This window comes from Apus apus, chromosome 5, assembly GCF_020740795.1.
Source record: "Apus apus isolate bApuApu2 chromosome 5, bApuApu2.pri.cur, whole genome shotgun sequence".
NCBI classification, from domain to species: Eukaryota; Metazoa; Chordata; class Aves; order Apodiformes; family Apodidae; genus Apus; species Apus apus.
Genome location: NC_067286.1, coordinates 58,823,083 through 58,847,774, shown reverse-complemented (window position 1 = coordinate 58,847,774; position 24,692 = coordinate 58,823,083). Strand labels below are relative to the sequence as shown.

The following is a 24,692-nucleotide window of genomic DNA, read 5'->3' as shown; positions in this document are numbered from 1 at the left end:
GGGCTGTTTCTGGAAAGCTGTCACAGAATTCACTGCCACAATGAGCTGGGCACCTTCCAGCACTGTCCAGGCACTGCTTAGTAGGAGATATTTTAAAGACACTAAGCCAAATATGAAAAAAAGAAACATTTTTTTCCTTTCAGTAGTAGATCACTTTCAGGGTCTGGATTTTCTAAAATGCCAGAGGTGATTCCAATACTCAGTACCCTTACAGACAAATACATGTTCTTCAGTGCTTTGCTTGTTGTTTTTCCATCTTATAGAAAGCATACATGTTGAGTACAAAGGGGATGTTTAGAAAGGATATTGGATCAGCAAGGCTTTATGCAACATAAGATAAAAACACTGAGTCATTTTGCAAAATAGTATAAAAATATGGAATTGTAGCAATTGGTAGTACCAGCTGTGTTGTCTGACCCAGCTTCTGCAGAAATTCAGTAGCGAGGTTCTCCGTAGAAGAACTTGGATTTGGCTCACACTCCATTTTACTGAATTTATATTCTATGTCAAAGTTTGTACTTATGCCATCTGAGGGAACTGGCTTTAAAATTTTCTTTCTAATCCCTTTTGGGTAGGCACGGCGCTATCAATGTGACTGATTTCAAGACAAGCTGGCGAAGCGGGCTCCCCTTTTTAGCCATCATCCAAACCTTACGACCAGGACTAGTTGATTTGGAGAAGGCAAAAACTAGAAGCAATAAAGAAAACCTGAAAGAGGCTTTCAGAATTGCAGAACTGGAGCTGAACATTCCACGGCTTCTTGAACCTGAAGGTAAATGGTTTGCTTTTTTGAAAGTTTTGTTATCAGGAAAATTAATTTAATCCTATATGTGTTGTCTTGTAATACAGGAAAAGTAAGGCTGTGCTTAAGTTTGAGATGGAACTTTGATCTTTACTGTAAGGCTCAGACCTGAGGTTCTTTATTTTATAACACTGACTGTACTTAGGATTTATAGAACATCTGAATTGGCAGCAAACGCAGAAACAATTTGCAGAAGAAAGGCTCTGAAACTTTCCTGTTCATGGGAGAAACCTTTCATTAGTTTATGAGGTTATATTATAATATTCCCAAAGAAAAAATGTTCATTACATATTAATTTCTGTTAATGGTAAGTTAACTGAGCTGCTGCAAAATAAACATGTTTACGGTCATGTGTTTTAATAACTGCAGTATAGTGTGTAATTATGTGATCAGGCCTAGAAGGCTGCATAATTATGTAAATGATATATTGGCTTTTGTAGATGTTGACATTATGAATCCGGATGAAAAATCAATCATGACTTATGTGGCTCAGTTTTTGCAATACTCCAGGAATTTGTCTGAGACTGAAGAAGACACGCAGGTATGTCACGTGGTTTATTGCTGAGGCATTTTTGAATGAATGTGCCAAGAATATCAGGACTTTCTTGGCACAATTTATAACCTGAAGCAGATCCTCTGATCCACCTTCTGATGGGGCTGAATGAATGGGCTTGAACATTCTGATGCTCCTGTGTGATAGACAGCACTCCATTTTTGATGATACAAGTGGAAGTGCCATGGAGGTTGCTTTGTTATTTCATTTAACTATTACAGAGAACATTTTCAATCCTGATTGTCTTAATCTGTTCTCTGAAGACTGGATGTAAATATTGGGGTAGAGGCAGACAGATTTGCAAAAATGAGCAGAACCCAGCTTTAAATTGAATAGCTCACATGTAAAATGGACAGAATTTGTGACTCACAGATCATACTGGTTGGAAAACCTAATATTCTATTATCTAAATTCTCCAATGAGAGTTTATGTATTAATTGGTTAGTTGCATATCTCCATTCTAATAATCTCCTTTTGATAGGACTGCAATCAGGCTCTTCTTTTAAGATTCCTTCATATATCCAGATGCCAGGTTTACAACTTCAGTCTTGGCCTATGGTAGTGCCTGACCCAAAATATGTTAGGGTCCCCAGGAATTACTACTTGTTTTTCAATAGCTTTGAATGGGGTTTATCATACGCTCAGTGTGTGTTGTTTTATGGCACAATGTAAATTAAAAACAAGGCTTGCAAAATGGAAAAATGACATTTTCTGCTCTGATTATCAGGAAAAAGTAAGAGAGGCCATGAGCTGGTTGGCTGCACAGGAGAAGAAGTTAGCAAAGTTGGTGCTTGACAAAGAGAATGAAACATATTACCAGAAGTACAAAGTAAGTTGTATTTCATATTTAACTGCTTTTGCAAGAAGAAATATTAAAAAGATTCCTAGGAACATAGCTTTTCATCTTCATTGCCTAAACTGAACTGTTAAATAAATTTTTAAACAAGAGTTGGAAATCTGACAATGAATTTGGTTAATGCTCTCAAATAATTGCAGGAAGGATAGGATGCAGTTCTTTTTGTTAGGAAACAGATATATGCTGCTTGGTTTCTGAGCAGAGCAAGGTTTTTTGGAGAGAGTAAAGTAGTGTCTTTCAATTAATTGACACAGTTGAAGACTTGAACAAGATTCAAGCACATAGGCCATTTACAGGGTCATCTTTGCCATTTCTTAAAGAATAATAACAGTAGGTTTTACCCAACTAATGTAGAGGAGCAGTTGAAATGTTTGCTGTAGATTTTGCCTGAAGTAAAATTTCCTTTGGTTTATATTGTAGCCAGAGTTGGTAATAAAATGGCCCATGGAGGGCTGTGAGTGGAGGAATTTTCTCTTTCTTTTGGTGGGAGGGGAGAACCATGTCCTGGCTGCACTGGCATCATATTAAATACAGATTTTGTTAGTGGTTGGCACCTATAATTTCAGAGCCGAGTACTGCCTGGAGACAAGTCTGCCTCTTTCCTACTATCTTGCCTTTCCATGCATCACACCCTTTGAAGTTAATGGAAGCCACACTGGTGTGTTCAAAGGCAGGACTTGGCTCTATGGGTTTACATCTGAAGTCTTCTTCTATTAATTACTCTTCCTTTGTATCCATAGGAAATGATGTCATTTATGGAAACATTTAACCAAGAAAAAAAACCCTTTCTGCCTGTGTTGTCATCAAAAAGAAGTGAAGCTGAGCTGAGTGAAGACCAGCAACAGATGAGAGAAGAGTGGAACAAACTGATCTCTCAGGTCAGAGGCATTTCTTGCTCACTTTGTTACCAGCATCAGCCTGTTTGATGAAGCATCAAAGGAGCCTAAGTCTACCCCAGGAACAGGGAAAAGTGGGGGGGTGATACTTTAATTGGGTTGATAAAAGTGGTATTGACCCTGAAGTCCAAACAAACAGGGTGGTGTACAGTGCCCAAGAGGAGGCAGAAGGTGTCTGTGCTACCTTCTGCCTCCTCAGCCTCAGCGCAGTGAGATGTCTGTGAAAAATCTCTTGCATCTGATTATCTTTGTGCACTCTTCTGATCAAAGTTTTTGGCCTATTTATGCTTAAAAGGTTCTTTTGGGACATAATCATGGCTCGGATAATGATGCAGCTGGGAAAAGTGTGTTAATATGTTCTCTCCTGTGGCACAGATAGTGCTTTGCAATGAGGTTGGCTGTGCTGTCTCCTTCTACCACAAGTGGGATATGTTGGGCCTGGCTGGTAATTACTCTTCATGGAAGAGGTGTTTTTCTGTCAGCACCATGAGGGAAAGCTGTCCAGAGCATCCCTGTTTCACCTCTATTTTTCAACTAATTGACTATAAATTCCCTTGTTGCTGAGCCTCGAGATGGTCACCAGCCAAGGATAGTAACTGCTGAGTTCTCTGTAGAGTTGCAGAGGTTACAGTTTGGAAAGCTAACCTGTGCCTCAGGTAAACATAGCTAGCTCCCTTTCTGTATGGTGCCAGATTATTTTTTGGGGGTTTGTTCTTTGTTTTTTTTGTGTTTTTTTTTTTTCCCCTGGGATGGCTAGAACATCAGCCTGTGAAGCATATGTCAGTATCTTGAAGATGGGGGAAAATTTAATCACTTGTTTTCCTGTTTAAGATTAATGAATGGAAAGCAAAGCTGGACCAGATGTTGCCCTCCCCTCTGGATAGCATTGAGGCCTGGCTTCAGGAGGTAGAACATCTGCAGACAGAAGATTTGCCTGATTTGCAGGACCCGTTTAAAGCAATGTTTGTCTTCAGGGAAATAATTGTAATATTTAAGGTATGCTGATCACAAAGGAACATGCTTCAGTCTGACCTAGCAAAGCACTTGTTGTGGAATTAGTATTTGACATCTTGGGAAGCTGTGTGGATATGTTTATCTTCTAAAGATGAAAAGCTCTTCTAAACATACCTTTGAACAGTGTTGAGTTTAATTAAATACCTGCAACGGTCTATAAGGAAGATTTCTTACCTCACTGGAGATTAGAGTACTATCTGAATGAGTAAATTACTGCATTCTTTTTTATGTGGTTCCTGCAACTTTTTTGTTTGTTAGGTAATAACTCAGGGTAATTGCACCCTTATCTTTAAATCTATGCTTCATGCATAGCTATTCAGAAAAGCACTTGGGCTCAGGGTCACGTTTCAGTGAGTTCATGCAGTTTGTGAGCTTAAAGTTAAGTGTTTGCTGAGTCATTCTCTACTTCCATTCAAAGCAATGGGAGATACTTTGGTACCTCATTCTGTGCAAGTTATTTATTCTGATCTTGAAATCTTTACATTGATAATAGTTCAAACGTCTTTCAAGTTTGAAAACTTTAAAAAGAGTAGCTGTACTGATGCCTGGTTTTTCATTATAGTGCTGTACTTGGGTTTTTTTGTGAATAAGGGGGAAGCTGGATGTTTTTGTGACATGTACTTAGAGAGAATTTGAAAGAGTGGGAAACAGAGGTTGATGTGAGTGGCTTGATAACCCCACTTTTTTGTACTGTTGCTAGGTAATTCCTCATATGAGAGATGGCTTTTTAACTGCTAGCAGCTTTGCTAGAATTTGACCATTTGAACTATGATTTTTGTTGTTCAGCCTGAGTAGTTAAAGCATTTCTAAGAATGAGACAGAGAGATGTCATTGGTTTAGAGGTTTCTTGTTTCCTGTTGAACACATAGATAATATTGTTAAGTTCCTGAAGAAACCCAAGATACTTAATTTCTGTAAAAGCCACTTTTTCTGATGGGATGACATTCTCCTGGAATTTTTTTTCCTCCTTCCTTCCTCTAGTCAGTCCTTCTGTTGAGTCTCACGTAGGAATCTTGTTGCCAGGGTGGTGCCTTATAATGGAAATTTTACTTTCTCTTAAGATCTAGGAAATGACCCATGAATGCTTATAACTGTCTGACTGGAATAGTATTAAGATTGCAAAATTAAGTGTTTAAAATCTGTGCACTGTTTTGGGGATTGAGGGCTGCCCCAGGATTGAGCCATTTTCATTATCATGCTTTGGGGCAGGTTTTATTACAGGAAAAAGAACTTTCAGCATGTTTCTTTATGTGCCGTTTATTAATATGGTAATCTTCTGTGCAAAACATTTTATGCTTTATTTTTAAGTTAAGAATTTAGTGCTGAGACATATGCCCATCAAATATTTCCCAATTATGTGACACTGGTCATCAGAGGATTAGTGTGATGTGCATCTAATGGTATTAGAAGGAAATGTATTGATCATTCAAATAAAGTATTATGCAAGTGTGACAAAATAGACTTATTCAACAGGCTTTGCTATCAGTCTTTGCTAACACATAGCAGAGGACAACTTAATATCCTGAAGCTGTTAGAATACTACTTTTTTGTCCTAAAGATGATAGTGAAATTGAGGAAAAAGGTGATAGCATGGGTAGTGTGGATTCATGTTCCTTCTATTTAACTAGATGCATAGTGGTAAGAGAAATCATGTAGTACTGCACTAAATATGCACTTCAGAATGTGATAAGTACTTTCATTGCACTTTAATGAGTAAAGACACTGGAAGATTGTCTTATGCTTACTGGTTCTTAAGAGCTCTCACCCTAATAGCAGGTCACTTACAGATTCCCAGGCGTAATACTCAAATGAGTTAAAATGAATGGCTTAATATGTCTTTTTCTCCCCAGGGCTTGATGGATTGTTTTGGTTCTCACTTGGACACCCTTCAATCATTTAAGAATGAAGATGAGAATAATATGCCACTAGTCTTGCCTGAAAAGTTAGAGGAAATGAAAAGAAGGTTGTGATCCTCAAATCCCTTCTACTTTGACTATTCTAGCTCTGCTGTTTTGAGCAAAGTATATAACTTATCCATGCCTTCCAGAAAAAGAGCTTTTTGCACCTAAACACAGATTGACTGTCATGCAGAGCAGACACATTCCCTCATTGGTCTAATGAACGCCTAATTATGTGTAGAAAGTGAAGCTCATTAGCAGGAACTTTTCCAATGCCCTTTGTTAGTGTGGATAGGAAACACCCACTACAGGTGGGAGACATGAGTATTTTGAATATAAAAATTTCTCTGTGGGTGTGGATTATCTAGTTTTTAATTTCCACCTTTTAAAATCACTGACATCTACGGATTGTGCAACAACATATATCTGCTAGAGGATATTTTAAAAGCTGACCAGTGAATCTGTGTCTTTGACATGCAGGCAGCAGATGCCCCTTTTCTGGGCCTTGAAGTTATTTCCATAAATTGAGCAGTTGGTATTGACTCAAAAGTTGTTTTAGTTAAAAAAAATGTACTGTTCACAGAATCAGAGAATCTTAGGGGTTGGAAGAGATCTCAAAAGATCATCTAGTCCTACTCCCCTGCCAGAGCAGGATCCCCTAGAGTAGGTCACACAGGAACGTGTCCAGGTGGGTTTTGAATGTCTCCAGAGTAGGAGACTCCACAACCTCTCTGGGCAGCCTGTTCCAGTGCTCTGTCACTCTCACGGTGAAAAATGTTTTTCTCATGTTTATGTGGAACCTCCTGTGCTCCAGTTTGCACCCATTGTCCCATCATTGGACACCGCTGAGAAGAGCCTGGCTCTGGCGTCCTGACACTCACCCTTTACATATTTATAAACATTAATGAGGTCATCCCTCAGTCTCCTCCAAGCTAAAGAGACCCATCTCCCCCAGCAGTCATCTTCAAATTTTACTCCTTCCACAGCAAAATAACATTTACATATATGTAGTTTTGAGGTTTTGGACTAAAATTCTTACACATTAATGCCTTCTTTATCCAGTGATTTTGAGTCCACTTTTGGAACATTTCACTCTTTGCAGATTCAGCAATATCAATTTCACAAACTCCCGCACCTTTCTTGAATATCACTATGGACTGTGCTCAGCTATTGCCAATGAGATGATGTTGAAGCTAAATATCTGGGACATGAAATATGGGACAAAAGAATCCGTGGAGTCACTGCTGAGAAATTGGAATGTAAGTTTAAAATGTACCATACCCTGACAATAATTCTTCTTCCCCACCTCTCTTTGATGCATGCTTGTGTGTCTCCTCATCTGAAGATACTATGATAGTTGGTAGATGCATGGTACACTTTTGAGACCTGGGATTTATGCAAAGAAGGACTACCTTTATGCAAAGGTAAACTTCCATAGGAGCTTTCTCTACCTGTTCTGATTTTCCACTGAATGGCAGTTCTTTCTTCAGTTTGGAGAAACAGGGCAAGTTCTGACAGTCTGTAATTTCCTCTCTTCCTTTTTTAATTCTTTATTGTGAATATTTATTTCTTTCTTGTCTATCTATAGGGCGTGCAGTAGCAGCCCTTCCCTAAGTCAGACCTCTCTGGGGTAGTTTAGTAGCTGCTATCTTCCAAAACAGCAGTGACCCACAGTCCTGTCTAATACTGCCTTTTGCTGTTGCCTCTTCCTTTTCTAGCTTCCTTACCTCCTTACTCTTCATGGTGGATATTAATTGTCTTGTTTTGTTATATTTTGTGCTTAGGTCAGCTTCTGGGCTCACGTTATTAAAATGATGCCAGGTGTAGGTCTATGGGAGGAGATGGATCACCCTACCCCAAATACTGCCAAAGATGCATCAAGAATAGAGACAGAGATTAAAATGTTGATGCCATCAATTTTGCCCCATCTCCAGTTATTGGGGCTCTCCCTTAATTCTATCCTAGGGAAGATTCTAAAGAGTTTCTCAGAGGCTTTTCAGATTGGCAGGTCCCTAGTTAAATTAGTGGGAATTTCATTAGCATCAGAACTGTGGAAGGAGACAAGAAGAGGTTGTATAAATATCAGTTTTCCTGAGCAGTATTAACCTTAACCTGTGGTGAGATGGGAGTGCAGAGTTAACTTGTGCTGAGTTTCTTGGTTCAGTTGGTTTAATAAATACTTACTATTGTGTTTCTGCATTTGTGGTTCATGCTTTTTCACAAGCTGTTAGAATACAGAGCTTTCTTTAGAAGTTTAAGTAAGGCTTGTTGCTGGCTCACCTTCTGGTCCCATCATGTGCAGTCCTGGCTAGGTGGTGACTTGGTGGCCCAGGTTTGTCCTGGCTACAGGAGAGGTTGTTTTGTAGCCTGCTAGATAGAACGTTTGTAGGAGTGGAGAGCTCTGGGGTGAAATGCAGCTCAGACAGAGGGAGGCTGAAGATCAACCCTTTTATTCCCTATGTGAATGTTTAAAGCACAAGTCTCCTTCTCTGCTCCCATTTCTTCCTCTCTCCCCCTTACTCACAGATCTTACTTGATCTGCGTCAGGAACTGGCACATCAATATTTCTGTGTATGCAGAAAGACCCACCTTTTGCTTTCATCACTTTTTTGACTTATGTGACCTGACTTGTTTCATTGCCATTTCTCAACATTGCCCTAGGGCTTTAACTTTTTCAAATAAACAGTTGTGACTCATGCAGGGCTGTGACTCAGGCAATGGCATTCAGGAGTTAATATTCACATCTGAGTTACTCTCTGCACGAGCAGAAAAAAGAACAGATCTATTTCAGACTAAAGGATGCAGATGAGTTGCTTGATGGGCTTTGCTCAGTTTACATTTAGGCTCATATTGAACAAAATGCATCCCAAGCTGAATTTCCTGCCTAGATTTTTGTGGGTTAGTGTTACCCATGCCAATTACTTTTCACTTTGGGCAGGATTTCATTGAAGAAAAGAGACTTGAAACGCAACTAGAAACTGCTGCTCACATCTGTGAAGATTTGAAAAACAAAAACATCAGCAATCCTGACTTAGGTAAGTTTGTGCCTGTAAACTGATATGAAGACCTCTATTGTGAACTCATGTGCTGTCTCCAGTTTTAATTCCCATTTATGTTTTTTGTAAAATACTGCTCCTACGTAATTAACCTCCCTGTTTCCAAATGTATAATGATATTCCCTATTTGATGTCCTAGCTGGAGATCCTCAAGAAATTAACAAAATTTTTAAGACAGTGGAGTCAAAGATTTCTATGTGCAAAGACTATATTTCCAAAGTACATACCACCCTACAGAAAGTCCTGTCTTCCTGGAATAATTACACAGAAAACATCCACTTACTGAAGACCTGGCTGGAAGAAAAACGAAATGAGCATCCCAGAGAGGTATGTGGTTGGATTTCTCTTTGTAATGACAGACAGAGACACTTGGAAGCCTCCTGGAAGGAAAGCATTATAAATTACAGTGGTGGTTGTTGTTGCTTTTCTGTTCCTCACTTTGGAAATAAACTTCTGGCAGGGTTCTGCTTTAAATTATTTCAATGCCTCTGTCTAGATCCCTGCTGAGATCCTGGCACAGTGGAATTCAGTTCATGGTTCCTTAAATGAAGCTGGAAACTATCTAATTGAAGTCAGCAAAGAGCAAGTCGGATCAAATATTGCCAAAGAGCTGAAGAAACTTAACAGGAGATGGGCTAAGTTCATCAAGAGGACACACTTTGTAAGTTACTACTTTCATATGACTCTTTTGCTGTGCAGTGTCCAAATACATATTTTCTAGACTTGTCAACTTGCTGCTCACAGTTAATAATTCTTTCAATCAACTCAATATTTTGAGTTTTATACAGGAGAAATAGAGAATGCACAAAAGCATCCCATTCTTAAGTTTTGTGACTCAGTCAAATGCTCTTTATAACATGATGGAAAATGTTCATTTTAAAAAATTGAAATCTTAAAACCACTTACAAAAGGAAATTTTATTGCAGAATAAAGCTTTTTCTTCAGTTCTAGAGGTGAAAGTCATCAATCTGTTAAGACCTCATGAGCCTTTGCTACATTGTATAATCTTTGCCTCATCTAGTAGAAAGCAATTATAGCTGCATAGATATTTCCAAGGTTGTGCAACTTTACACCAGCTCACTTGACAGGTTTTTAAGCTGCTGTAAACTCCTATACAACCTGCTTAATGTTACATATATTATATTTCCTAGAATGCTGTCACAAGAATGACACTTTCACTCTGCTTGGGAATATTAGAGCTCTTAATTTCCTAAGCTGAGCCTTTCATTGACATTTATTGAAAGTACTGTTGTGACAATCAATGGTGATAAAAAATTGCCTTTTTGTAGGAGATGAGCTTAGTGAGACTGCAAGGAGATCATATGAAACAAGCTTAAGAGAAATCCAGAATTTCCTAGAAAAAACCTTAATTAGAGTTGCTTTTAGGAAATACATTCAGAAAGCAGAGATAGAGAGGCATCTTGCTCCCTTTCAAGGGCTTAAGGATGTCAGGAGTCCAGGCATTGCTTTTGACATTATGACTGTAATATGTTTACTTATGTATATAAAAAGGCAAAAGCAAATGCTAGACCTCTGGCCTTTGACTGCCTGTACCATTATCTGTTAGCACTCTCCCTAGACTGGATTTGACCAACACCAGGTGTTGTTCTCTTGGACAACTCCCAGACATAGCCTGGGGGATGCTGCAGCCCAGGAGTTATTCTCTATAGTAGTGTGACTGTGGCTGCCTTGTTTATAGGGGAGAGGATGGGCTGTATGAGCACAGGTTGTGCTGTTTCACCTGCTCTCAGGGTTGAAGAACTGAGCTTCACATGGTTTATTTACCATGTTTGGCATTTATTTCTCCTTCGTTCCCTGTTGGGTGCAAAGGCTGGGAAGTAACCTAAGTGGTGACTGTGTGTTGCAGGAAGATAGTGGAGAGACCCATGACCCGATGATGGAATGAACATCTTACCCTGCTCTTTGTTTATAGCTTGGTGAAGAGAGCACAGATGCTGCTGAAAAGACTGGGGAGCTTTCAGGGAGCCTGGAGAAGATTGAAGAGCTCCTCAGAGGGGTGGACAGCTGGGCAGCAGAGACTGGCCGCCTGCTTAGCGAGATCAGTCAAAAGGGGCCTGTGGAACATGGGATGGAGGAACATTTGCAGGTGAAAAATACACTGCTTAAAATACTTGTTCATCAGATTGTCATCTTCCAGCATGGATTCGTGGCTGGGGTAAAATGAGCCATCATCAATGAAGCAGAAATGTGTTATAACACTGCTGTAAAGTCAGGGCAATGCTTACATTTTTATGTTATTTCCCAGGATTGCTCCCAAATGAGCTATAAATTAATCTTCCAACATCAGTATGTCCATATGACAAACAGGTGCCAATGAAGTGCTGTTGGTGCCATAGATAAGCAGCTATCTCTTGAGTGATACTAATTGCTCCCTGTCTAGCACAGCACTCACAGCAGACCTAAACTTTGCAAGGTGCTGAGTTGAGAATTTCCCCTGTTCAAACAGTGCTTTCTCTCGTCTACCCTCCAGTGCAGAGAGGAGGTTTGGGACAATTTGGCTGTATTCAAGGCTTACCTGTCAACAACTGGAATACCTGAAGTATTTTCAGCAGCATGCTGAATTTTTTTAATTTGTCCATCTCTGCTTATAGACAGTTGCTCTAAACATCCACAACAAGCTCTGATGAATTTCTTGTTACTTCCACAGATACACAATAGTCTCTATTGTTTCCCATGTCTCTCTGCCAGGGATTATTGTTTCCCTCTACAGCAGATGGCAGGTGGAAATGTGTATATATAACTCAGCGTCTTCAGTACAATGTCTGTTTTATTTTCTTCACCTGCTGCTGAAGATGAGACTCAGCAAAGATGCCCAGCTTTGCACTGGAGAAGCTGAAGAGCTGCCATTAAGTTGCATTTCTATTTTTGCAGCAAGGCCAGTATAATCTAATGGTAGGAAGGTGACCACCAGAGGGGGGTTTCATTGGAGCTCCTCTAAGTGCTAAAATTAAACAGAGAAACATTAAATTCACCTGCAATAACTGTGAGCCAGAGTTAGTGTTAGTTTACTTTTGGTTTGTGCCTTCTTGCACATCGTTTAACCTACAGGATTAGGAGTGTGAGCCTATGAAAAGAATCTGTTCATCTTTTTGTAATGGCGGTCAAATGTTTATAAAATAAGCCTGTTTTGCAGTGTGACACTTGTGTTAAAAACCACAAAGTAATAAAAGACACCCTGCAATACAGCCTCCAGAAGTGTGACTGGATTTGTATCTCCATGTCTGTGAGCAGAAGAGATCAGGTCGCTTAATACCTGTGGTACAATAGGTCAAAATCCAGAATAAATCTCTGATTATCATTAGAAGAATGCTAACTGACAACCTCAAGCAGGAGACCGTGTTGAATATTCATAGATCAAAACAGCTTTAATAATGACATTTCATGATAAATATTAAAATCTGGCACACTACTTTTGCATGCAGAATACTGAGCTGTTGCCTGCCTCGTAGTACTGAATACCTCAAGAAAATCTGAGCCTTGATATGTGCTTACTTTGGGATGACTTCAGGATCAGACAATGCATATGCAAATGTGTGGTTTGTGCATTCATTTGGGAAGCTTGGTTGGGAGAGCATGTTTGAAAAATTATTCTAATTGACTCTGAGGCCAAGACATGAGAGGTATCACATGGACAGAAAGCCTGTTTCAGCAAACAGGATCCCCTGTGGATGGCAGCAAATTTCTTTCTCCCTACACAGAGATTCTGCAGTGCAATATGCTGTCCATAACTGGAATATAAGATTTTTTCCTTGCCCAAATATTGACCATCCATGATCAATGCTGACTCTTTTGCTCAGTTCCTTTAAACAAAAAGCCATGGAGGCTTCTAATGTTTTTCGTTCAACCAGGGTTTGGCTGCAAGGGGAACCTCATGCCAAGAACAAGTTGTGGCAGCAGAAGAGATCTTGCAATCCCTGATGCAAAATGTTTCCAGTCAGGTGTCCCAACAGCATTCTCACACCACTGGGCTGCAGGCACGAATTAAAGAAGCCAGAGACAAAATAGAGGTACTTCTTTTTAATTGTTATTGTACTTTATGCCCACAGACATCTCTCATTTTAGCATTATATGATTAGGAAGACTCCTTGTAATTCATGTAAAATAGAGAATGTTTTATACCACTGATATCAGTCTCCCAGACTCTTGCCTGGGCAAAACTGAGAACGTTTCAAAGATCAGTATCTCAACTCGAAAAACCTGAGTGCTGTTATGAAGTAACAGCTTTATGTAAGTCCTGACACTGAGGCATGGTCTGAAATGTCTCTTTCTTCCAAGGCTGTCATGGGTGACGTGAGCAACATTTTGTCCAAATCTGAGAAGACACCCTCAGAGAAAGAGGCTTGGCTCAATTTTGAAGAATCCCAGAAAGAGCTTGAGACCTCTGTTTCAAAGGCTGTGCAACTTGTCAGTCAAAAATTAAGCCCTGAAGAATCTATTTCAAGATACAAGGTGGGTTTGTTTTCTGAGCCAGCTGGATTTGGGTATTTCTTAGTGCTATAGAGTATCTAAAAGGCTGAGGTACCACAGTGAGAAAAATACCAGATTTGTGTTTTGGTATCTATTAATGCTTTTCTCAGCTTTTTGATTTATCACTGTTAGCATATATTAACTTGCAGACAGCTTGAATGAAGAAATGTGTATCTGTATGGCAGTTTGTTCAATGCCCTGTCTTAGCTGAAATAACTCAGTCATCCCTTCAGAACTCATTATTTTCTGAATTAACAGCAATGTTTTTTTTTCCTGGTTAATATTTAAGATGCCCATCAAGAATCACATGCCTGAATTCTTGAGCAAAGTGTGATTATAAATACTAAACCTCCTCTTTTTCCCAGTGGCTAACTGGTAAAGAAAATGCCCAATCTCAAAATCTGGATCTGTTAAAGGGGTCCTCAGTGAGGCATCAAAAATGGAAGTGCCCAAAATCCATGTTGCCTCATCTCCCACAGCAAGCCCTAAAAGAGGAGATAAAAGAACAACATTTGCTCTTCTTCAAAAAGCATATGCTGATATTGCCTGCAACCTTCTTGCAGATACCCAAGGGTGGAGAATGCCTTCATACTCACCCATGCAAGGGCCACCACAGCTCATACATGCAATGTATACATGCTTTTTGTATGCTACTGATGTAATTTTATTAGGTAAATAAGCTACATGCCATTCTGTTTGTTTTTCAATATGATGCTTTTCTTGCAGGAAGCTTTTAATGCTCTGGACAATAAAGTTCTTGACAAATTTTTGAAAGCAGCTGAGAAACTGAAAAATATTTCAAATGATCGTGAAAAGCTGGTAGTGGAAGAGAAGAGTAAAGATGTTCGTAAAAGATGGGAGGTGAGATAATAAAGCAAGGAGAATCCACTGTCTGTTCTCCTTAGGTCTGGCATCTTTGAAAAACAATTTTTTTGGTCATGTTATATGGGATTTTTATTTGCTTTATAATACTGTCTCACCCTCTCACAGGGATAATGTGTTTTGAACTTTGCAGGCAGCTCGTCATGAAATGATATCCTGTGTCCAGCTCATAGTAGAAAGGGAAAAAAAGAAATTTAATGCAACTTTAAAGAAAATTAATAAGCAATTAGGCAAAGAGAAGAGGCTCCTAAGCATGGATAAAACCAAAGGGCTCATCAAAGAACATGAGGTACCTGCCACACTCTCTTTCTGCTCACTTATCTCTCTTTGTGGATGCACTGTCTGTCCTTCTTACTTCTTTTTAGGTACATTATTGCAGCCTGTGCTTAAGGAACAGGGAGGATCCTTGTGCTCTATGTTATATAAAACCAGAACAAAGACACCAATCAAACTGTATCTTTACCTTTTTGACTGCAGTTATTAGCCTCCTTGCAGGCTGTTAGAATTACCACCTTTTTGCATGAATGGTATCTTTTATCCAGTATTTTTTAAAATACAGCCTTGAAGCATTGAACAGATTTAGCAGTGTGAAGTGTAAGAAAAAAAATTGTTATTACTCCCTTGATTTATCAGAGTTGAATAGATGGTGTTATGTGCTCTCAGGTGAGAGTATCTGCTCACACTGCAATAGCTGCACTTTACCCCTGTTTGTGCTGTATATAAGTTAACCACAGAGTTACACATAAGACTTTCATGTTTCATTTGCCAGGGTGAGCCATAGTGAATCTTACATATTCCATAAGCAATGTGGTTTACATTTTTTTGCTTCTGGTAATTTCCTTCACCCTCCTCTTTGAGAGGCATTGATGTGGTCAGTACCACTTATAAATGTAAGGAATTGCTCTCCTGGTGAAATTCTGGTCTTCAGTGAATTCAGTGGAGTTTTAGTCTTTGCTTCTCATGGGTTCATGTTCAGTAAATATCACATATGCAAGAGTGAACAGAAATATGTGTTTTCAGGTGCTTCCCTTCTGCTCATATATTTTATATTTTTAGTATAGCTTGATTTCACCCTAGAAGGTACAATTACTGATGGGAAATACTTTAAATAATTTTTCCAATTCTATTGTTTCCATAGTCAATGAGACATGTATATCTGATGTCAGTGTGAACAGGACAAAAAGTAGCTAAAATTGTAGTAACATAATGAATTTAAAAATCAAGTAAGAGTCAGCGTAGTCTTGTGAATGCAGCTGAAGAACTTGTTGCCAGAAATCCTTATTTCTTTCCTGGTTCTATCTGAAAAAGAGTCAAAGGAAAATAAATGTTTCTGTCCTGGTTTGGCAGCTTACACTTTAAGTGTAAGTCTATCCAAGAAGTAGGAAAAAATGTATAAGAATATTTGCATATCCTTATGACTAAATATGAGTTTACTATATTGTTTTTCTTCTTTTAGGCCTTTTTTTCACAAGAAGGCAATCTGAGGGAACTTACCAAATCATTAGAAGACCTTAAAATATTGGGAAGACTATCAGAAGAAGCTATCCCAGGCATACAGACACTGACTGCAGACTATGAACAAAAGCTAGAAAAGCTTCAACAGATTGTGACAGATACTTACACGACCCTGCTGTCTCATGCTGGAAAAGGGCAGTCATCAGTGAAAGAGTGGGTGACTGAGTGCATGAAGTGTTGTAACTTCACAAAAAACAGATCTATGGATACATTTTTTTGATAGTGTAAATGTACTTCAAACGATTTCAGACTGAAAGAGGGGAGATTTAGGTTAGACATTAGAAGAAATTATTTCCTGGAAGGGTGGTGAGACACTGGCACAGGTTGCCCTGGGAAGTTGTGGAAGCCCCATCCTGGAAGTGTTCAAGGCCAGGCTGGATGGCGCTTGGAGCAACCTGGTCTAGTGGGAGGTGTCCCTGCCCATGCAGGGGGGTTGTAACTAGATGATGTTTAAGGTACCTTACGACCAAAACCATTCCATGATTCAACGGTTCTACTACCAAGTATTTCACTATATTCATTACTATAGGGAACTGTACATTTAAACATTTAGTATTAAGTTTCATAAACTAGCAAGTACAATGTTTGATAACCCTTCATCACAGCTGCACTGTTTTTAATCATTAGCCAAGGTGTTTTTTTTTCCCCTTTGTATTTCATAATTTGTTCTTAAGCTGAAATTTGTTTGAAACCCTAGGAGCTCCATTGTTGCTTCTGAGAATGGAGAAAAGCCCAGTTCTTCTCAACACATGGATATCCTTTCAGTACAGGAGGTAAGAAGTCCACACATACTGTTAGACAATGGTGCTCTGTCTAGGGAGATCACTGGCAAGAGGGAAAACTGATTATTTCTGTTACTATTCTTATTGCGGTAGGACCTCTGGTAAGACATCAAAAATCCATCGTGCTTGGAAATGTAGACTAAGAAAATATTTAAAATTACTGTGCAAGGAACAGCACTAGGCATCTTGAGGAGATGTGAGTCTCCAGCCTAGCAATATTTTTTGCTGAAGAGTGGGCTTCAGCTGTGAAGCTGTTTTCAAGTGCAAATCCCCCATCGTGTCCAATTAATTTGAACAAGTTTCAGAGGGGACAGAGAGGAAAAATAGTCAAGAGTTGAAAGTGTATACTTTAGAAAAATACTGGGAAAAATGGAACACATATAACTGCTTAGAAATAAATTCAGAGGGACAAGATACTGCAGTTCATCATTTGGATGCCACAGAAGATGTCTCATTTAGGTTAAACTTTCTTGCAACTAAGGCTGCAGACAGCTCATCAGACAGCCTCCAGCCTGGTGATTTATAGGAAGGGACCCATTACATTTACGTAGTAGGATTTGTCCAATATCAAGGGAGATCTCTTGTAAGACTACTAATATTATCCCTGATGCAATGAAGAAATCTGTTCTCTCATGGCTAATCAATCTGTGAAGTGTCTAAGCACCATCAGCCAGCCTCAAACCGTGCAATCAAGGGCTGAGAGACATGTGAAGGCATCTGGTAGAAGCAGCCTGACAAAAGCTGAAGAAGACAGTGCCTTGTCCATGTCCAAGGGTGTCCATGGAGCTGCAGCAAAAATTTCCTTAAGAGGCTTGTGCTTGCCAAAGACCCAGCATCTGTGGAAGGAATGAATGACCTGTCTGCAAGTGTTCAAAAATTTGCTTTTTTGGTTCATGACTGAGTTTAAACACATCTTGTATTCCTGAATGGTATCTCTCCTCTCCTTTGGGACACATGAAGCAGTTGTTTCCTTCAGGAGTTCACTGATGTCTGTTAGCATTCACTGTGTACTGACACAGCATGATGCTGAAGTCACTGGTACATGTTTTGGTTTTTACTTAGACCTCCAGACCTGCTGCTGATACAGTTTTGGAACCAGATGTGAAACATCACAATGGAGAAAGCTGTGTAAAGAAATTTGAAGAAGACAGTAATTTGCCCATACCATCTTTGTTAGACAGGTAACTTTCAAAGGATAAAATGCTTATATGTTAAGAGATTATACTGTACGAGACATTCATAAACTGTGTATCAAACACTGGGTGCATTTCTGCTGTGCAGAACCCTGTTCTTGTTCTACTGCAGTTTACTTAATATTGCTCTGTATTTGTTAAGGAAGCACTACAGTAGATAAGTGCTTCAAACGTTAGGATTTTGTAGTGAGAACACTTAGCTGTGAAACTTACTCTTCTGGTCTTGGCTCAGGAAAATCTTTATCTGCCTTACTAGTAACTTCAAATATTGCAAATAAAAAAAATGTTCAGTTTCTAAAGAACTGATTTTTATGTTCGTAAAAGTAAATTTAGAGAATGCAGGCAGACATTCATACTTGAAAATCAGCCGGTGGAGCAATTTCTCACCCTTTTTTCTGTTGTTGATTTATACCCGTTCATTTGGGACTTAGGTAAAAAAATGTATTTGCAATAGACTGTGGTTATTTTGTATGGTAATCTATTGGTCAGCAAGTCCCAACCCCTGCCATGTTCCACTAAATTAGCAGTAATGTTCTCTCTGAAAGTGATTGCATCTTTCTTCAGCTATAACACACAAAGAAGTAATGTGGAAGAACTTCTACAAATCAGCAGAGATAAAGTAGCCTCTGGTTTTACTGATGAAATAAAAGGCACTTCATGCCTTCAGAATAAGCTGCTTGAACTGCAGGTAAGTATTCATCTTTTAAAAACATACTTAGTATCTAAATTGTTACTTACTCATGTAGAGCCCTCACCTCTCTGTGTCAGGTGTATTGCCAAGGCAAAAGGAGTGTCCTTACAACCAGTTTTATTAGCAGGGAAATCAAGGGTTTAGAATTCAGAACTGCATTCTTGCTTAGCAGTGGAGTTTTGCACATGTTGCTCAGTTTGTTACCTGCAGGCTGAAATAGGTCTAATGGAAAAAAGAACTATGGAAAGTAGCTTTTTTGTCTGCAGGAGTGGTAAGTGATGAACCATGGTCAGGGCTGGAGAAGTCACCAGAGTTGAACCATCGACTGGCAGTGGTGTACGTGCAGAATGAAATTGTTCCAGGACTTACACTTGATGCGGTTTGTGAGAACCTTAAGGGGATGATAAAAAGTCAATAGTTGATGTTGGAGAATTTATTATTGCAATTTTTCAAGTCCTTGCTTGAAAGAGTACAGAGGTTATCTAGCATCTCAGAACTTGGTTCTGTTCTGTTTGGTTTTTGTTCTTTTGAACATAACTTAAGTTGAGATATTTTCCAATCATCCTTGTAGTAAAAATGACTGAACCATATTTACTGCACCTTTTATAAATGTCCAATACTTTGACATGGAAATTTTTATCAGAAAAAGTTGGTAGAGATTTGTTTGCAGCTAAAAATGGGCTCTTAAAGAAAAAGAAAGCAATAGATGCTCTTACTTTCAGGTCAACTTTTCACATTTTCTGCAGAGACTCTTGTGACTTATATGTGACTGTAATTTTATGAACTGTCCAGTCCACTGAGAGAGACAGTATCATGTTAATGCAATTAACACTGCGTGTCTTTTAGATGATAGAGAATGAAATAAGTTCTGGTTGGTCCCAATTGGAAAACATCTCATCTAGCTTAGAGAATCTCCTGGATGAAGTGCAACAGGCTGCTGTCTCTGAGACGAGAAGCAAACTAGAAGGAGAATGGAAAGAGCTTCAGGATATTATAAGTACCAGGTATAAAATAACATTTCATTATATTAGCTAAGGATTAGCTCATTGTAACTAATGTGTGTAGGGTGAGGGGAATAGTGTGTGTTACAAAAAAAACCCTGCACATTTTTAACCTTTTAAAAAAATTTTCATAAAATCTTTCATTATACTTGTCTTACTGCAGGTAGTGTGAATCTCTTCAGGAAGCACAGAACCAGATCTTTGTAATATCACTGTGCAGTAATCCCAAGTTTACTGTTTTTTCCTCCAATCTTTTAGTTAAATTTACTGGGATTCCCTCTGCATTTCTCATTGATCAATGGAAAAACTCCTTTGACCTCAGGAGGAGGAGGATTAGATCTCTTAGACAGTCGATTACAATATCTTTGTGGCTTTTCGTGCTGTAGTGTTGAGCATGTTCTTGCTTGCTTTCCCAGTTCATGTTTTGTTACCTTTCTTGCAGAACAAACTCTTTAAGGACTGCTTTGGAAATTGTTTTGCCAATAGAAAATGAATCCATTCTTCTATGTGAATTAGATCAACGGTTGAAGAAAAAGGATATCCAGCAGCTTAATCTGATGAATAGTGATCTTGCTTACAGGGAACTAAAGGTAAGAGAAAATACAGAGACCACACCCTAAGCAGAGTAGTTTTTAATATGAGTAGAAACTAGAAAACTTAATGGGATTTTCACTCAGGAGTTTGGGACCTCATAAGAGTTCCCAAACCATCTAAAGTCTGTAACAGCATTTTGCTCCCTTTGCTTTAAATGTCACTGTTCCTGGAGCACCAGCTAGGGACCCTAAAAGACTTTGCTGTAAAAGGCACCGTCATGAACACTTTGTCTTAGATTAGGATTTTCCTTTGATCCAAATTTACAGTGTTCCCACCTGGCTTTGTATCAGTTTGTGCAGACACGTACATAATGTGTTGTTCATTTCTGAGCTAAGCTAAGCAGCCTTGTGTCACATATGCTGAGGTATCTGAGCACACATCAGGATGGTTTTGGAAATGCTGCATGAATGCAGTAACTTGTTCACCTGCTATCAGTCTTTTATGGCTGGGCTCTGGTCTATTAGGCAAGTTGAATATTGTTTTGGTCTCGACATGCACCCCAAGCTGAACACACTGACTGCTGCACAGAACTGAATGTTTGCATTTGTCTGCCCTTGGCTCTCAAGCTAAGTAGGATGTAGGTCTCTCAAGCTGTAGGGCAGAGAGCATGTGGCCTCTGTCTGAGATGACTCTTTTTGGCTGGAAGGGCACTGCATTTTTTCCCAGCTGCCTGCACATTTGGAGTTTCATAACACTGACACAGTGCTGTTTGATGGCTGTAACAACATAGCATGAAGACTTCAGCAAGAGATGTTTAAATAAGTCTCCTCCAAAAGTATAGCATAAAGTTTTCAAGAGATGGCAGAGTAAAACACCTGTATGTGCCTGCCTGTGCTCTGAGTGATCTCCCACTGTGAGAGCCTTCTGGTGGCAGTTCCAGGACTCTCAATCTTTCTTTCCTCTTTGTGATTGCTGGAAAGAAGCTTGGGCTTTCTATAGTGCTGTCCAAAATTCCCTGTGTGTGGAATACTGTTTTATTTGATTTTTCTTCATCTTCCTTCCATCCACCAAAGTCCAGAGTAGGAAAGAAAGTTTTCTTGCTTCACCACCCTGTTTAGCATGCTTGTTTTATTGAGAGTATAATTTGTTTTTCAGTTGTAGGGTCAGCTTGAAGGCAGGGTGCAGGTTTGCTTTCACTTCTTAACATTGTTGGTTGTTCTCTCAATTTCAGGAGCTACAGAGGTCCATATTAAATCAGATTGAAGTGTGCAAACAATTGGAACACCTAGATAGTTCAGCAAGAGATGAATTCAATCCAATAGATCTGCAAGCTGCAAGTAAAATTATGGTTTACTATCAAAACCAGCTTGAAGAAATGAGCCATAAAATGCAGATCCGTGAGACAGTCCTTAAAGATCTGGAAGCTTTTATGGCCTCACTAAGGAAGATTCAGTCTTCCATCAGATGTCTCACAAATCCCTTGAATCAACCTGAAATACAGGGAAAAGCACTGAGAGAGGCTGCACAAGAAGTTTCTCGTATGGCAGAAGAGGCTAAATGTTTGGATGAACGCTTGAAAACAGTTGACATCTGCTTGGAAGACACCGAATGTGGGAGAAAGACTTGCTGTGAAAACCTTGTTCTGACTGCATCTGAAGAGCTAAATGCAACTTATGATCCCTCAAGTGAACAGATACTCACAGAGGAAAAAGACATATACAAGGTTTTTTCCACAAAAAATGGTGAAATCCTTAAAAACATTCAGGATCTACGTGACAGAATTAACAAAATAGGCTTGAAGGATCCAACAATTCCAGCTATTCAACAAAGGTGAGTTCTTCTTTAAAAGCTCTTTTTATTTAATTATTTCAGTGAACTCAGAGGGCCTGTGGCCCCTTCACAGTAGACACTAAAACCTAAGTATGTCTTGAGGGGTCTGTGGACCACTGAAGGAAGCTGTGAACATAGCTTGTTCTGTCACAACCTAAATAAGGAAACCTTCTCCATTTTTTCTTTTAAGGTCCTGTGTATGTGTTTTTTGAAGCAGTATTGAAGGCATAGAATGAGGTTGATTGTTTTTTTCAGGAAGAAAACAGGTAAACAGGGAGGCAGGTCTCCTTGCTGAGCACTGATGTGTATGATCTAAAACTGCGGTGTAGAAGCCTTGTGTTATTTTACCTCATCCCAAGAAAGCCACTAACATGATTTGTATGACTCTGATAGTGTATCAGGGGAGCTCTCTGCAGCCTTGCAAAGGATGAATGAGCAAATCACTGCTGTTTATGTGGAAGGAAAAAGGGAGGGGAGAGGAGCTTATAAACTGTGGCCATTTTTTAAGTTGTGAAATCCCACAGTATGGTATGGATTCCTTTCTTAAGCCATAGTTTAAGATAGCCAGAATGCACTTACCTTTTAAGACAAAATAATTCACTTTTCATACAGACCCTATTGGCCTTTAGGTTTTTGGATTCCTTTCTCAAAGTGTTTAGGTCAGTATAACCCATCTGAAGGACTGGGTCAAATTACAAGAATTGAAGATCAAATCAGACTTTTTATTGTGTCATTTAATATAGTCAATGTGTGCAACTCAGGATTAATTTCTAGAGAACTTAATAATTACATTGAGGAAAAAAAAAAATCAAATATTTACTTTAATATAAGGCTGTATTTAATATTTTTTTTTTCTAAAAAAGGGTAAAATCATTAACGGAATTGGAAAAGGAATTGGATTGTGCTGCTGTTGATATGAAATCTCTGCAAGAAATTGCAACTAAGCTCCCACAGATCAAAGAGGAAAAAGCAGAGGAAGCAAATGAACAGTGCAGAGTTACAGGGAGGTTATGGGAGGATACAAAACTCATGCTTGCTGAAAGGTAAGCAGAAAAGCTACATTTTAAAGTAGCATTGTACATGTGACATGTTTCATTGTAAAATAAACCAGCAAAAAGCAGTAGACCATTCTTTGAAGTAAAAGCAATACTGTTACTGTAGCAAATGTTACTATTTTGATGCTGTAAACTATCGAAAAATCAATAATTGCACATAGAAGTTTGCAGCCAGAACTCAGGAATTATATGGATTTTTAAGATGTCACAGTTCCATAATTTAGCGGGTATGCAATGATGTGTTTTACTTAATTGACAGCCAAAAGGAAAGCCTGTCTGCTACTGAGAATGATGTGTCTTCTATATTTGCTGTGAATTTTATGACAGCTTATTCAAAAGGAAAAGCCAGACTGAATGGAAGAGGACAGCTGGGGAAACAGAGGATCTCTTGTGCAGGAAAAAACTAAAGCAACTTGGTTTGAGAGAGTGAGGACTGAGAAAGGCTGTGATTGATAACCCGGGGCGTCCATTCTTCCCTTACAGTTTTTTAAAGTGCCTTTAGGATTTGCAGAGACTGGCAAAGTTTTGGTTAATCCTCCCAGCTTGTGCAGGTGTCAGAGGGAACAATCTGTTCTCATACCCCACTGCAGGCTGGGCTGAGCTGGTATCTCCTTTTGTCCTCTACCTGAGCTGTTGTGGTGCTACACATTGTATTTCAGTTTACTGGTGACTGAGCTCACCTTCCAGGTGGAGAGTATCATATAAACCTGAACTGCTCATGTCACGGCATTGGTCATGTGAGTCAGAGACATATGATGCTGAAGGGCATTTCTGATTCCAAAAGCTGTCCAAATGCCACACCAGGTATCCCACAGAATTACAGGGTTTATCACTGATGTGGCTTGTCCCCCCTTTTCTCTCTTCCAAACTCGTTAGTCAAACTCCCCACAAGTTTGAATATAAGAGGAGGAAGCAGACAAGAGGCTAAAGCTGCTGTTTTATGCTCAGGCCATAAATAATGCATCTCTTTTTAATAGCCAGGAGCAGTGTGCAAGGGCTCTGGAACTCCTGAAGCAATATCAAAGCTGCAAAACTAGTCTGACCAGCATCATCCAGAAACAGGAGACTGTGCTTTCACAGCAAACTTCTTACATGGGGAAGGAGAATTTAAGCAGACTAATAGCAAAGGTGAGTAACAAGAACTTACTGGAAAGGGAAGAAAAGCCTTTCCTGGGAGCATTTGGGTGTGGGGTTGCTCTTGCACACCGAGCCTTCAGGGCAAATAATAAGACCCTGCTTTCACTTTGGCTTCCAAAATACATTTAGGGACCATACTCTGGTTTTGTTTTAAGTTGATGTCTAGTTTTGCTTAGTGAATCAAGGTTTTGTCAAAGGGGAGGGATTTAAAAAAAAACAAAACAACCAAACAAACTGTAAGAAAACTATGATCTAGTATGAAAATAAGATGAAAACCTGTCCTAGCAAAACCCCATCTTTAGACTTTATATTTTCTACTAAGTTAAATACCTTGTAGTGGGTTGTTTGTAAAGATACAAAAAATAGACAATTAATTTGTTACTAAGATACTTTAGAGTGCTGTACCACTTAAAGCAAAAATAATAGGTAATGCAACTGCTTGGGGCTCCTTGATCCTGTGCTGTAAATGGAGCTTACAGCCAAAAATTGAGATCTGTGTCCTCTCCTTG

At 39.2% G+C, this 24,692-nt stretch overlaps 1 protein-coding gene across 2 annotated transcripts in view; it reads left to right on the top strand.

Annotated features, from left to right (window-relative positions):
* SYNE2 (spectrin repeat containing nuclear envelope protein 2) overlaps nt 1-24,692 on the top strand; it is a 181,463-nt gene that overhangs the window by 30,904 nt on the left and 125,867 nt on the right. For both annotated transcript variants that reach the window (XM_051621370.1, XM_051621368.1), the window contains exons 8-31: nt 576-772; nt 1,243-1,343; nt 2,083-2,184; nt 2,952-3,089; nt 3,939-4,103; nt 5,972-6,084; nt 7,122-7,278; nt 8,958-9,054; nt 9,215-9,402; nt 9,572-9,736; nt 11,009-11,182; nt 12,945-13,103; nt 13,372-13,545; nt 14,290-14,424; nt 14,579-14,734; nt 15,902-16,113; nt 16,658-16,733; nt 17,805-17,923; nt 18,500-18,623; nt 19,473-19,630; nt 20,070-20,217; nt 21,393-21,991; nt 22,855-23,034; nt 24,024-24,174. In XM_051621370.1, the coding sequence (XP_051477330.1) occupies nt 576-772; nt 1,243-1,343; nt 2,083-2,184; nt 2,952-3,089; nt 3,939-4,103; nt 5,972-6,084; nt 7,122-7,278; nt 8,958-9,054; nt 9,215-9,402; nt 9,572-9,736; nt 11,009-11,182; nt 12,945-13,103; nt 13,372-13,545; nt 14,290-14,424; nt 14,579-14,734; nt 15,902-16,113; nt 16,658-16,733; nt 17,805-17,923; nt 18,500-18,623; nt 19,473-19,630; nt 20,070-20,217; nt 21,393-21,991; nt 22,855-23,034; nt 24,024-24,174 (3,988 nt within the window). The remainder of the gene's footprint in view (nt 1-575; nt 773-1,242; nt 1,344-2,082; nt 2,185-2,951; nt 3,090-3,938; nt 4,104-5,971; nt 6,085-7,121; nt 7,279-8,957; nt 9,055-9,214; nt 9,403-9,571; nt 9,737-11,008; nt 11,183-12,944; nt 13,104-13,371; nt 13,546-14,289; nt 14,425-14,578; nt 14,735-15,901; nt 16,114-16,657; nt 16,734-17,804; nt 17,924-18,499; nt 18,624-19,472; nt 19,631-20,069; nt 20,218-21,392; nt 21,992-22,854; nt 23,035-24,023; nt 24,175-24,692) is intronic.